The 14,835-nt window shown below is 28.4% G+C and overlaps 2 protein-coding genes across 3 annotated transcripts; both read left to right on the top strand.

Moving 5' to 3' along the window:
* Positions 1-1,723: 1,723 nt before the first annotated feature.
* On the top strand, positions 1,724-3,384 carry LOC134834260 (protein CREG1). Its single transcript, XM_063848851.1, has 4 exons — positions 1,724-1,897; positions 2,408-2,892; positions 2,955-3,036; positions 3,095-3,384. The coding sequence occupies exons 2-4, from the start codon at positions 2,428-2,430 to the stop codon at positions 3,352-3,354; spliced, it is 807 nt and encodes a 268-aa protein (XP_063704921.1). The 5' UTR covers positions 1,724-1,897; positions 2,408-2,427; the 3' UTR covers positions 3,355-3,384.
* Positions 3,385-5,814: 2,430 nt separating this feature from the next.
* On the top strand, positions 5,815-13,966 carry LOC134834793 (very long chain fatty acid elongase 7-like). 2 transcript variants are annotated; one of them, XM_063849575.1, is made up of 6 exons: positions 5,815-6,150; positions 12,498-12,617; positions 12,681-12,952; positions 13,011-13,173; positions 13,237-13,373; positions 13,434-13,966. In XM_063849575.1, the coding sequence occupies exons 2-6, from the start codon at positions 12,548-12,550 to the stop codon at positions 13,728-13,730; spliced, it is 939 nt and encodes a 312-aa protein (XP_063705645.1). In that variant the 5' UTR covers positions 5,815-6,150; positions 12,498-12,547; the 3' UTR covers positions 13,731-13,966. The 2 variants fall into 2 exon arrangements, with proteins under 2 accessions (XP_063705645.1, XP_063705646.1); XM_063849576.1 differs by lacking the exon at positions 5,815-6,150 and adding an exon at positions 9,735-9,755.
* The last annotated feature ends 869 nt before the right edge of the window (positions 13,967-14,835 follow it).

Below are 14,835 nucleotides of genomic sequence, written 5' to 3'. Positions count from 1 at the left end.
AAAATTTACAATTCGAAGAAAATGAAGATTAAACCAAATTCAAATTTCGAAGAAAATAAATTTGATAACAAAATACAAATTTCAAGGTAATTTGAGGTCAATTCATCGGTTTATGGAAAATCCAAAACGCATTTGCAATTTTCTATCTGCTTATTTACAGGAAGTACAAGTTATCAAAAACATGAATAAATTAATTATATCTCTGCACTACAAAAAACAACAAATGATATTACGTGCTTTTTCTACATACTGAGAGACTGATATGCGAATATGGAGACCATGTTGAATGACACAGACTTACTTGATGTGAAACAAAGAACATATTTCAATGCACTTGAAATGATTTACAAATTCTAACCTTACTGGTTTCAGAAGATTTGACTGATAAACTAACAATATTCGACAACAAATCACCCGATTTTAGCATTTCATCGAAAAAAATGGCATGAGATTTTTTGATGGTTTTGTAATATTTAGGCCTAAACTAGTCCAAAAAACCTAAATTTAAAATTCTACAACGAACCAAACGGATTTTAGACATTTTTTAGTGCATTTGGGTATATTCAAGTACCTCTTTGACATACCCGATCTCACTAAAAATGCATAGAAACACTTTGGTTCGTTCTAGAATTTTAAATTTAGGTTTTTTGGACTAGTTTAGGCCTAAATACTACAAAACTATCAAAAAATCACATTCCATTTTTTTCGATGAAATGCTGATATCGAGTGATGTGACAAACGAAGGCGAAAAAGTTAATTTCTTAACAATCGGAGCACAGAACCCATTTTATTACAAAAAATTAAACGAATATATAAACACAACCTTTGAAAACTCAACATCATCTGCAAAACAAACATCCATCGAAAGGTTCAAAGGTGTCAAAATATTCAATGAAATGTCAAGACTGCACGAAACTAACTGTGATAATATAAATGAATTCAAGAAAAATACCCTGAAATACGTGAAAAGTGCAATAACAGGAATATATGATAAACTTGTTTAACATGCTTGACCAAATTTTCGAAAGATCAACAACATCAACTACAAGGAACATAAGATGATTTTTGACTTCCTACAAATCACGAACCGAAAACACAAACGATCACAATAGGTCTTCGGACCGCGGTGATGCATCCTCAAACCTAACCTAAAACACGAACCCTTTCAAGTTGCTTTCAACATCAATGAAATCAAGGTCAAACTAGATCCTTACAACTAGTTACCATATCATTCAATATAAAGAAGTAAATCAAAGCTCAATAAACTTCCATGGAAACCTTATCAAGAGTCTTGAAATCGATAAAATTCACACATGGCTACAAAACATAATTTCCGTTAAACCACAAAGTACCCTTCAGGATATTTGCATATATTTTATTAAATAATTTCCCGTTATCATAAACCAATATTTAACATTTTCAAAGGGTCAACGTATCCACTTTTCACTTTTTTCTATAGCCTACTTTGATACACATCTTCGATATGATTGAAGTATTCTTAATTGCTCACGTAAAAAGATAAGATTAATCAACACTTTTTTAATCAACTTAACAAAACAACAACAAACGAAATTATTTACTAAAAGAGACGAGAGAGCAACTGTGAATGAAAACAAAAATAGATCATCTCTGAGAATCTGATCGTGTCTCTATGCCTCGTCCTATGATGAAGAACGTTAAGTGATGTGATAAGAAATTCCATTCAGTATTAAGTAGACGTAAGTAACAAAGAGAGCGAAACTATTTCAGAGAACAACAAAAAAAAGGGAATTACTTGGCAAAATTGAATTCTATAAATTTCGTGCATTTGCTCGATATTGGTCAGTAAACCTCGCACTCTCTATTTGTCAACTTTGAACGCATCTTTAATAACCTTCCATAATTTATAAATTTTGTGGTAAGTAAAAGTGTTCTGCAGTAGAAAAAATATCTAAGATAAACTTTGTTTATTCAATGATTGTCGAATATTGACAAAGCTTAAGATTTCACGAAATTTGTGAGAAACTAAAAAATACAGAAGCCGACAAAGCAGTTGCATTTTGGCAATTAAACAATAAACTAGTGATTTAATTCGAGCAGAACAAAAAGTACATATAAACAAAAGACTAATTGAATAAACGTTCAAGTTTACTCGACTGTTTTGACGAAAGAATAACATTTACTATAGTTTCGTATACGGATGTACAATAAAAATAAATAAAGAGAGAGGAATAGCACTGACTGACGATTTTAGGAGAGTTTTATGCTTAAAGAGCGATTTTTAAATTTAAACATGATTCATCGTTCAACTTATTTATTGTTACCAAAAGCCCTTATCATATTCATCATCGCCCGACCTTAATCCCTATTTTCACGCTAAATTTGTGGAATTTTACTCTTATCGTAATTATTTCTTTTTAATTTCCAGCTATAAAGTATAGTTCTGTGATGATTTCAAAAAATATTTTAATTGCATTGAGTGCCGTTATTTGTTTGGCCAATGCACGTACTTTTCATCCAGATTCCTTTTCTTTCGACGATGACCTACTAAGTGGTAGAAGTTACAAAACGGAAGTTAATGACGGACCTCCGCCTCATGAAAAATACGCAGAAATGGCTCGTTATATTGTTCATCGTTCAGATTGGACCTCAATGGGAACAAATTCCTTACAATTTCCCGGATTTCCTATGGTGAACATTATTTCGATAGCAGACAGTCCCAAAAATGCCAAATCAACGGGAAATATCTACTTTTACTTGACGGATTTGGATTATACGGGAAAAGATTTGTCAGAAGATAATAAATTGACGATTATGTTGTCGCAGGATCAAGATATGTCCTGCAGAAAGGCGAACACAGATTCGATGGAGCCGACTTGTGCGAGAATTATGATGACTGGAAGTATTAAAAAGGTAAAAATTTGACCCCGAATTTTTTATTGGATTCGCAATAATCCATTTTGAATTTTTTTTAGATCGTTGAAGGTGAAGAAGAGTTTAATTTTGCTCGTGAAGCAATGTTCAGTCGGCATCCAGCAGCCAAAAAATGGATTGCCAGTGAGTATTTTTTTTTCTAAAGACTTTTAAAAAGATTTTTATGAATATTCTTCTCTAGCCCATAAATTCTACTTATGTAAATTGATGATTGATAACATTGTCGTACTCGATTATTACGGAGGTCCAAACTACGTTAAAGTTGAAGATTACTACAATGCCAATTACGATTGGAGTTCTACTAACAACAATGATACTGACACAAAAAAATCCATCAAAAAGGACTTTGTCAAAGCCGATAGCGATGAATTCGTTGACGATAACACGGTTTACGTAAAAATTCACAAAGAGATTGAAATTCTCAAGAAATACAATAAGTAAAAAAAAGTTGCAATAAATCTTATTTTTTAATTCGTGGTTGTGAAATTGCATGACTTTTAGTTGACCTTGACAACGACCTGATTAGTTCACGATCACAAAAGAAAATTAACACCCGTTACCGGAACATAAATTCCTTATCACGGAAGTGCAATGCTCTCTTAACAGGTTTCTTGGCCCATAACTTGCACGCAAAAAACCAGAAAATAGCTCGAAGAAAGGAAAAATTGCTTAAAATGAGAGCAAAAAGAGTTTTATGATACTACTTATTGTTGCCGCACGCAGTTCAAGGCTGTTTCGCCAGTAAATTACATTAATTCATGTTCAAGTCTCGCTGTTGCAAAAAAACGAATAATTAGACGGTTTTGCCGCTTGAGTCGCATTACATGCCATAATAATGAAAAGTAAATAGTAGTAATCTAATGCATGCTTTGTTTGTTTATCTATGACAAACATAGAGAGAAAAAAATTTGCATTTTTATATTGACGAATTGAAAGACTTCATGATTTAGCAAGAAAATTAGAATTTTCTAGAGGAAGTCGCATGCAAGGTTGCAAAACAACGAAACTTGTTGATATGACGGAGGAAGATTAAACGAAGAGCCGAGATAGAAACATTAAGGCCCGTGATTTATGGCAAAACAAGTGATATTGGAAAAATACTGCAATTGTATGCGAGGAATTCTGTCTTGAGTTGATTTCAAGTGATCTGAGTTGAAGCATATGTCTTATTATCTTTGAAGTTTCTCAAGAGCTCGTTTAGCGATCTTAAAAGACTTAAAAAGGCAAATACGATTCAATTCTTTCCGTGCAACAAGATTACTCTTTGTTTTGAAGCAGTGAAATCAAGGTTACTGTTTTAACTTGCAAGTCTTTCGTTACTATATAAGATTTCAATTTTAAAAGAAAATTTAGGATTAAAGTTTGAGGATGAATTAATGCGGTTCGAAGACTTTTTTGATCGAGAGATACACTCAGTAAATGAGTTCATTCGATCAATAAGGTTCAAATTGCAACTTGAGTTTATGTTTAAAGCTTATTTTCGGCATATTAATGTCATTAATATCACAGGTTGAATTAAAAATACTGCAGTGCTTGAAATTGCTTCAAAGGTTTAAAGTTAGTTTTAAATCTCTTTTCAAGAAAAGAACGTTGTCTCATGAGATTGTACACCGATGGTCGAATTTCAAATGCACTTTTGATATAAGTTGAGTTGTTATAGTTGATGAGAACAAGGCTTTTATTTGGAATCGGAAATTGTTATACCTGCAAAAGGCAATTGGGACTAATTTTCATTTACGTTGTTCCTACTTGATGGTTGAAGGAAGAATGAAATTAAATTTGATATTTTGAGAAAAAACTGTTAAAACCAGATTCCTATGATTAATTTTCTTTCGCCGTTAGTTGATCGTTAAACACGTAACAATAGTAAAGATAGATGTTGATAAGAACCAGGCGTCGGCTTTCACAGAATTATTCTTAACTGTGGATCGTCTTTTGATAGTTTGATTTGAATTTATAGATGAAGGAATAGCAGGGCACTTCTTTTGACGTCATATAGTATATCACAGTTTGTTTCATATTGCATTGACATTTTGTTGAAAACTATACTTACGTAATATGTAGCCTTAACTTGATATCCAACGTCCTTCAAAAGCTTCTTCTTATTAACTGAAAATCTTAAAAAACTTAATTGATTAAAATTATTATTTCTTAAAAAGACATTTTTTTGGTTCATTTGGCTCATAGAAAATTTTAGGTCTCACCAATCCAAAGGAAATATGCAATTTTTATCATGGTACCTATATTAGAATGTCTGACCTCGTGACAATGACCTCTTATGTCATTACCTACAAAAGGTTGCATTTTTCGCAAGACTTAACGATCAAAACCTAATTATCTAAAAAACTATTTAATTCATTACCTGCAGAAATAATTATTGGCTGTCGTTTAATATGATTGTCCAAATATGCATCTTTGATGAATGACGTTAGACATTGCAACATCTCTCTAAAAAAATTAATTAATGAATTCTTGTCAAAACTGCATACAACTAATTTACATGTGCACCAAGTACATTCAACCAAACAAAAAGCGACTATTTTTATAGTTTAAATTACACATTGGAGCACTTAAGTTTTATGCTCTTTTTTTTTGTTTCCAATTCAACATTAAATTTTATTAAAAACAACAAAGTTCAATAGCAGCTACACAAAACAAAAAGCAAATCCTCGCGAGTTACTCGTACAAACAAAAAGCTCTTAATAATACTTACGGTAGCCGTCGTACAGGTAGAAGTGCGAAGCTTTGTGTTTTTCTTTTTATTCGTTCGTCTACGATCGCGACAATCGTCTACGATATACGACATCTCATTTTTTTACCTTTTTAATAAAAGAATAAGTTAAAAAGACAGGCGAATGGCACTCCGTAAAATAGTTGATGCTTAGCTAGGTTACTGTCAACATCTAGTCTCGCGTTGAATTTCGAATCTAAAAAGTGACAAAATTAATAAATTTAATAAAAAATAAATAAAAATTGTAGTGAATAAATATTAGACAAATAAAATAATAAAAATAAAAAAAAATAAATATTTAAAATATTCAAAAATAACACGGAAAATAAGTGAATTCAAAAATAAAATAAAAAATAAACATAATAAAATTAATTGAACAAACCTTGACTAAATAGCCAAAAGTGACAGGAAAAGGTGCACCAAAAATCAAAAAAAGATAAAAAAAAATTACCTTGCACTTGAATCAACTTGAATGCATTTACAGTGAAACGCAATACGGAAATTATGTAAGTAAAATAATTGAAACTGCTGAGGACACGTTAAAGAGGAGATTGCTCAAAAAGTAGCATTGAACAAGTGCATTGTCTTTGAACGACTTAAATTACTTTTCGATTTACGACTTTTTCGATCTTGAAAAAAAATTTAAAAAAATTCAAGATTTTAAGTGTATATTTAATTGAATTTATTGAGATGCGAAGAATCAAGAAAAAAATAATTGTAAAAATTTAAAATGCAATTGCTGCCCGGATTAAAGTTTTATAGAATAAGATTAAAAATTATTGAAAAAAAATAGATTTTTTTTGCATATAAATTGTGAAGTAATGTGTACTTTAAGTACTTTGAGAAGTGTCTAGTTTAATTTAATTTTGTTTAGATAATATTGATTTACATATTAAAATAAAAAAAAAAAGTTAAAAATTATATAATTTTTGCATTTTCGGCATTTTTACCCTGAATAAAGTTTTAGAAAAAAGAAATGAAGAAAACTTTTGAATATGTATTAAAATATGATAAAAACTTGTTTTTGAACATATTAGGAAATTTTTAACGTAATTCATTGATTTTATCGGAAGTTAAGGATTTAATTTAAGTTTTGGACATTTTTATATTTTTCAAAAAAAAAATTATGGTAGAAATTGTTGTTTTATTCTTGATGTCTGATAATCAGCATTCGAGTTTTAAATAAATTAAAAATAAATAAAATTAAATTAAATATAATATTAATTAATTAAAATTTATTATTTAAATTATTTAATTTAAAATAATTTAATTTTATTTAAATTATTTAATTATTTAAAAATTGTAAAAAAATTAAAAATAAAAAATTATTTAAAAATTAAATAAACAAATTAATTAAATTTAAATTAAATAAATTAAATTTAATTAAATTAATTAAATAAGTTAAATTAAATTAAAATAATTAAATAAGTTAAATTAAATTAAATTATTTAAATAAAATTAATGGAAAAAAATCCTTCAGTTTAGATAAAACAAAAAAATATTTTTGAGACATAACAAAAACAAGACCTGGGTCAATATAATCAACAACTTTATGCCTATTAAATTGTAATAACGCACTAATTGATGAGCTAATAGCCGATAATTTTTATGTTTTTAATATATCTATAGATCTTTACAATTAATTTTTTTATTCAATCTTGAAGGACATGAATTCAAAAAAAATATTAATAAAATATTTTTTGACTCAAACCTATAATTTACTAAAATAAAATAAAATTGTTCTTAAAACCGAAACATTTATCAGAAATCTTAAGTATTTTTTTTTTGTACTCACATTTTATCGTGTCAACTCAATTTAAAATTCCTAATCATTCAATCGGATTCATAATAAATAATAACTATCGGGAAAAAATAAAAATTCAATATTTCGTAATAACCGCTTTTTTTTTTGTTGCTTGGAATTTTATATTCAAATCTAAAACTTTGCTGAGAAGCATGCAAATTTTTCATCTCTACAAACTTTTTAGATACCAACAAAATTTTATTGAAACTAAATTATTCAGTTCCAAGGGTAGGTTAGTGACTCGTCGGTATCAGCTGTTTTTTTTTTGTTTGAGAATGAATTTTTTATATTCTTTTTTTTTACGAGTTTTATCAGCAGTGATTGAGTGAAAAGGACAGGAAAAATTTACATATTAGACAGCCTTCTTCCTCATTTTATATATATTTTTTTTACAACTTTTAGTTCCATTAAAACATTGTGCAATACCCGTAAACAAAAAATAAAAAAAATAAATAAAACGAAACGACAAAATAGGAGAAAATTTGTAAAAAAATTTACATTTAAATCATAATATTGACCGTGAAATTGAAATATTTTCGAATGAAACCGGTAATTTTGTTCAGACGACACCCTTTGGAGTAGTACGTTATTAGATGGGGTAAGTTTGACGACATACAGTGAATGATGAGGTATATTCTAAGTTAATCTGTTACGGATGATGTTTTTTTGGATTTCAAGGTTATGTTAGCGATCAATGAACGCTTTGTGTTTATGTTTGAGTAAGATCAGTTTTTGATAAAAAAAAAACAGAATTTTAGTTTCTTTTTTAAAAAATTTAATCTAAAAAAATAAAAATTAGAAATTAAATTCTATGAAATTCTTAAAAAAAAAATTTTTTTTATTTAAAAAAATTAATTTTATTATCCCAAAACATTGTGAAAAATTCACAGAAAATTTAAATCTTTTTTCAAAAGGAATTTGCATTATCTTCAAAGGACTGAAAAATCTTATGACTTAAACTTAAGCTTCAAACACTTATGTGACTTAAACTTTAACTTAAGTTTTAGTCAAAAAAATAATATTCTTGACTTAACTGATTTTTGACTGAAGGTTAAGTATTAATTTTTTATTTATTTGGTTTAAATTAACTCAAATATTTTGGTTTAAGTCAAATTTTTGTGAAATTTACTCAAGCTTAAGTCATAAGCCAAATTATTCTGACTTTTGACTTAATCAATTAATAAGTTTTGCAGCCTCTCCTTCAAAAAATTTAAAGAAAATTAAATTTTAGGAATTTTAAGTAAAGTAAAGTAATTTGAAAAATCATAACCTTCTAAAAAACTAAAGAAATTTATTACAAGCTCTAATGAGCATAACTTTGGTCTAAATGTTTTAAGAAAAAAAAAATAAGAAAAAAAAATTTTTTTTTTTGGATTTTTACTCGAATATCAAATTCTTATAGCTAAAGGTTATTTGAAGGTCAAAAGTTATTTTAATCTTTTTTCAATCCATAAAATTTTTAAATATATGTATAAAAGTTTCTGTAGCGATTCTTTATCATGAAATATCTAATTTACTGTAAAAAAAGCAAAAAGCTCCATCTAAAGAAAACTTACCTGCTTAAAGAATTTCCTCCAAAGCTTAAACTTGTGCCCACGCCTTCTTAATGGATCATTCACGATCATTCTGTGTTGACGTAAGTTCAACCGTTATTTATTCAGTTACAAATAATAAACAACAACAACACGTTACAGGATTCCACGACTCAGTAACACTCGTCTAGCCAGCTCATCTTCCTCACCTATTAACAGCTTATCTCCATAATTGGACAAACAATGATACAACTCACGCTTCCTCATTCTATAATCCGCCTTCTAATCAGTTACGCATACACATGCCACATGAAAAGTTACTATATCGCGATAACAACTAACATTAGTTATTGCATTTTTATGTTAATTCAATCTGTTAACAGAACCTACTAGTGACAAAACAGCTGAAAATTGCGTGGCAATCATATGTGAGTGAATAGAATATGGTCCACTGCGTTTGCACTTGACTCTTCAATTTTGATTATTAATGCATTCATGTCATTGGCTCCAGTGGTTTCGTCGGAACATAACAACATTATAATTACATGTTTCTGTCGACGGATTTATTTATTAACCAACTATCAATGACTTTGGATGTCTTACATAACACACATGGAGGATTGCTTTATCATGCACACGAATAATGACAATAATTCACAAAGTGGCTTTTCGTTGTCATTTGAAAAAAAAAAATGCATGAATGATGAGAAAATTATGCAGTAAAAAAAAGTTAACAAGTGCATATTATTTTAATCAACACAGTTTTTAACACCAGGTAACTTTATAATACTACCTCATTAAACAATTAACAATTTTTAAGATTTTAACAAAGGTCACGTTTTAGAAACGGACCATCTAATAAGGCAAACTTAGTAGCGAGTTTGTCACAAAAAACTATCAATTTTAGTGATAAACCAGTTTTTTTTGACGTATCTCAAGTTTACACGGTCAATGTCACTGGATCACCTGGTTGTTGTTGTTTTTTCTCATTCAAACAAAGTAGTAACGGTATCATGTGTAGACAACGAAAAAATTAATCGGTCTGTTAGTTAATTGCTCGACGATAGATTCACACATACACACATTTCGCGTAACTGAGCAGTAAGTAAAAGTAAATCACGCATTAGATTAAACATTCATTGACTTAACTCAATGATTTAATTAGTTGTCCTTGTAGAAGGTGAGTATAATTATTTTGAACCACACATTGGACCTTTGTGGATTTTGAAAAAGTAAATGTCGAGTACGATAGGGAACCAGTTAAAGGTTTTTCATTGATAAATTCAAGTTAAAGTTATTCATGAATTTCAATGTCAATGTGCGTGAAAAGTAATCGAACCACAAAATATGTGGAAAAAAAAATGCGTAAATGATTGAGGAAGCATAACCTGTCTTGCAACACGATAGGATTGTTAAGAGGCGAAAAATCGAGAGAGATGAAATATGTTCCTGTTCTAAAGTTTTTACGTCATTAATAGTTAATTGTGAAAATTTGTAGTATCGCAATGTGAAAAAACTTGCGGCTTAAGATGCAAAAAAGTGTTACATAGTGCTGAATCTTGAATTTAAATCTTAAATTTAAAAGTTTCTAAAATTATGTGTTGAAAAGTTTGAGTCAAGTGACAATTTAGTACAAAGAATGAATAAAATATTCATAAAAAAGGAAAAGTTGTCAACCTAATGTGTTACAAGCAAATGACAGTTGATGAAGGAAGAAGGTCGTCCTAAATTTCGTATAAAATTTAAACTAAATAATATATTTAATTAACCTCGGTTACAAAGAACAAGTTGTTTACTAATTATGATGTATCAAGGAAAATCAATACAAATTCAGCATCACCTACGAAATGTTCATGGACTTTGCAGAAGATACCTAAGATCTTATTCTTATGTCGACACGTTCAAATTAAAACAAATTGAACCATATTGCAAACTAATGGCAAACTAATCATATTAATAGTAAAACCAACTATATTTATCATACCAAACATACATTGACGTACTAAAGATGTTTCGTGTCTCGTCCTGCTGATCTTAGTAGGAAATCGATGTGCCTGGATCAACATCTTCGAGTTTGCTACTTTTGAACATTAAAGCCCATGAGAAAGACAGACTGTCTTAGGATTTTCAAGCATTCTTATCACATTAATAAAGAGCAATCTTGTTAATTATTCCAAATATTTTTAAAAAGAAGTCTTACAAATATTGCTTGTTCAACTTTTGTTCCTTTAAAGTAACTTTAGTTGACTTTAAGTGACTTGAAGTTAATTGTTGGATAAAATCATTAAGCCCTAATTGTTATATTGCAAAAATTTTTATTTGAGTTTATATGATTTTATTCCCTTATAAAATCTGAGCTTTTTAGAAAACCGAAATAAAGTCAAAAAATAACCCTCACGTTTTATTAGATATCATAAGTACTGCGAAACATAAGATTTTCACAGTCAAGTCAACAAACAACGAAATATGTCTCTGTACCATGCATTCAATTTTTACCGCATTTTTTAAGGCAAATACGTCTATTATTATTAAACAAAATCTAGAAAACAGGTTTCACGAGAATTTTTTCAACTTTTAATTCTAAATAAATATATAAAAATTAATTTGAAGTCAACAAGATGATAATAATAATCATTTACTTTTGTCGTCATAACCCACACAATAAGTGCGAACCTAAGTAATGAAACTTCGTAATAGATAACCAGACAGTACATTTAACTTTATAATGAAATAAAAATTAGTTGCCGGAAACCTGTTCTTTGTTGTGAGTCGAGAACTTTCAGTTACATAACACTTTTCAACGCAAAAAAAAACTTTTAGTTTATTAGAGTACGAACACTTTTACTTTTTCGCGGAACCTGATGTTGTAAATTTAATTCATGGAAGACGAGCCTTCGATTTTCATGTACAAATTAATTTTGAATTATAGGTTTTTGGGCTTTAACTTGACGATTTTAGTTGTCCGTGAAAAATTGAAAGGATTTTTATTAAAATTTCATAGTAAATTGAAAAACTTTACTTTCTCAGAATTTGAAAATTTTTTAAAAAATAAATAAAATTTTTACTTACTATAAAATATTTTTGAAAAAATATTCAAATTGAAAATTTTCTACAAAGTCCTTCAAAACTTTTTAAATTTTTTGTAAAATCTACAAAAAAATAAACTTAACAAATACTTTGATCATTTTCAAAATTTTTTTTATCGAAAATGTGTGAAAAATCAAAAATTTTAATAATTTTCCAAAAAATGTTGTGTCTTGTTTAAGAAATTTTTAGAAAAAATCTTAAATGTAATCGAAAATATTTTTCGTTATTAATTTTGTCTATTAAACATAAAGTTATTCAAATTAAAAATTTATTGCACGTCAATAAATCAAAAATTTTACGACTCCTGCACTTTTTTGATTAAATTTTATTCAATCGAATGCACTTGACTCCTTTTAATTACTTTATTACCCTCGTTAGATTTATTACTTTAACTCTATTCATCATTTTTTTCTCAATTTTTTCATTACAGACCGTTTAAAATTTACTCAAAGTATTTCACAAAAAAAATAAACCTATAAAATGGAGCCTTTAATGGAAGAACCATCGACCATGTTTGATCGTTTTGTCAACTTTTGGATAAAAAATCAAGGTAAATTTTATTTTTTTTTTTATAAAAATCTCTTTTTGACTAAAATTTAATTTTTTTCTTCAGATCCTCGTTCAGTAAATTGGTTCCTCAGTGGATCGCCTGTGCCATTGGCGACAATTCTCGTGAGCTATTTGTACTTTTGCCTGTACGCCGGACCCAAATGGATGAAAAACAGAAAGCCGTTCGAACTGAAGAACGTTTTAATTGTTTATAATGCGATCCAAGTAGTGTTTAGTGCGATTTTAGTGTATGAAGGTTTAGAAGGCGGATGGAGAAAACATTATAACTTTACTTGTGAACCTGTTGATTACAGTGATAATCCACGAGCAGTGCGGGTAAGTTGAATTTTAGCTCTTTTTAATGAATTTTTAGTGATTTTTTGGTAATTTTTAGATGTTGAGCGCTGTTTGGTTCTACTACATGTGCAAATTGATCGAACTTTTGGACACAGTTTTCTTCGTGATGCGAAAAAAGCAGAATCAAGTGACATTTTTGCACGTTTATCATCACACCATGATGCCTTTTGCTGGATTTATTGGCACAAAATATGTTGGAGGTACGTTTTTCATTAATTTTTTGACTTTAAAAAAAATATTTTACTCAAAAAAATTATTTTTAGGAGGTCAAACCACACTTTTGGGTCTCATCAACTCATTCATTCACGTCATCATGTATGCCTATTACATGCTCGCTGCAATGGGTCCTCACATGCAAAAATATCTTTGGTGGAAACGTTACTTGACTGTCATGCAAATGGTAAATTCTCACCTAAAATCTAATTTTTTCCGAAAAAATTACAAAAAACTTCCTTTTTAGGTCCAATTTGGCATCGTCTTCATCCACACAATCCAAGTACAATTCTACCCAAGTTGCCAATACCCCAAGGGAATCGCTGCCTTGTTGTCTCTCAATGCCGCGTTGTTCTTCTACATGTTCGCCTCGTTCTATTATCACGCGTATGTGAAAAAGCCAAAATCGAAAGTCATGGCAAATGGCGATAAACAAGCGTTGAATGGACATGCTAATGGTCACACGTCGAACGGATACACGAATGGCCACACAAATGGCGTTTACGCGAACGGAAGTGCCGAAAAATCGTTGAAGGTTCAATAAACGAAGAGTTTTTATTTTCGTTTATTCACACTTAGACCTAAGAATTAGTTAGATAAATTATTATTAGAATGACTTTTCATAAGTATTAAAAAAAAAACGAAAATCAATATTTTTGCATCAAATGTATGCAAAGAGAGATCATAATTGGTAATAATTGACGCGACAATGATATTTTTTAAGATAAATATACGATTTTTTTTTGTTATATTTCATAAAAGTTTTGAATGGAATAAAAGTTTTACTTACTGTATTTTAAGATTTTTGCAAGAATTTAGTTGAAAAATTAAATTTTAATGGAAAAAAATGTGACAGGTGTCAAAATTTATATAAAAAAATATTTTTTTGTCTTTAGATTAAAAATTTGGTAAAAAAAATAATTTCTTTCAAATAATTTAATTTCTTTCAAAATATTAAACTTTTATCAAAAATTGTGACATTTTTCATATCAAAGATGATCAAAATTTTAATACATTTATAAAATTTTCGTAATGTTTTAGATTTTCTTAATTTTTCTCAAATTTAAAGTATTTCAAATATTTTTAATTTATATTTCTTTTTTTTAAATTTTTAAAATTTTTTGCAAATTTGATAAAGTTCTTAATTTTAAAAAAATTTTTTTTGAAAATATTTTCCTATAATTTAAAATTTTTAAAAAATATTCGAAATTCAAGCAGATTTGAGTTTCAAAAATTTCGATAATCAAAAATTTTGCTTTAAAATTTTCTTTTTTTACAATTTTTTCGCCATTTTGAAGGATTCCAAGTCCAAGGCTTTTTTCATAAAAAATTGTTAAATTTTCGTATTTTTCAGCTAAAAATAAACAAAACTTAGAGTTTTTATTTAAATTTTGACTCATAATTACCGAAATTTAGTAAAAATCTCATTGCTAAGATTTTGGCGCCATTTTTCTGATATTGGCGCCATATTTTAAATTTTGGCGGGAACTTTTGTCTTCGTCTTGGAATTATTTAATTTGGTAATTAACAATATGAGGCTTCTTTTAATAAAATTTTCTTCTTACTTCAAAATATTGTAAGAAAAGATCTAAAATTGAATCAAAATAAAGATCTTAAAAAAATTTTCTTACGCAACCTTTGAGGTTATG

This window comes from Culicoides brevitarsis, chromosome 3 (genome assembly GCF_036172545.1).
Source record: "Culicoides brevitarsis isolate CSIRO-B50_1 chromosome 3, AGI_CSIRO_Cbre_v1, whole genome shotgun sequence".
Taxonomy (NCBI): domain Eukaryota; kingdom Metazoa; phylum Arthropoda; class Insecta; order Diptera; family Ceratopogonidae; genus Culicoides; species Culicoides brevitarsis.
This window is presented reverse-complemented; position numbering and strand designations above follow the sequence as displayed.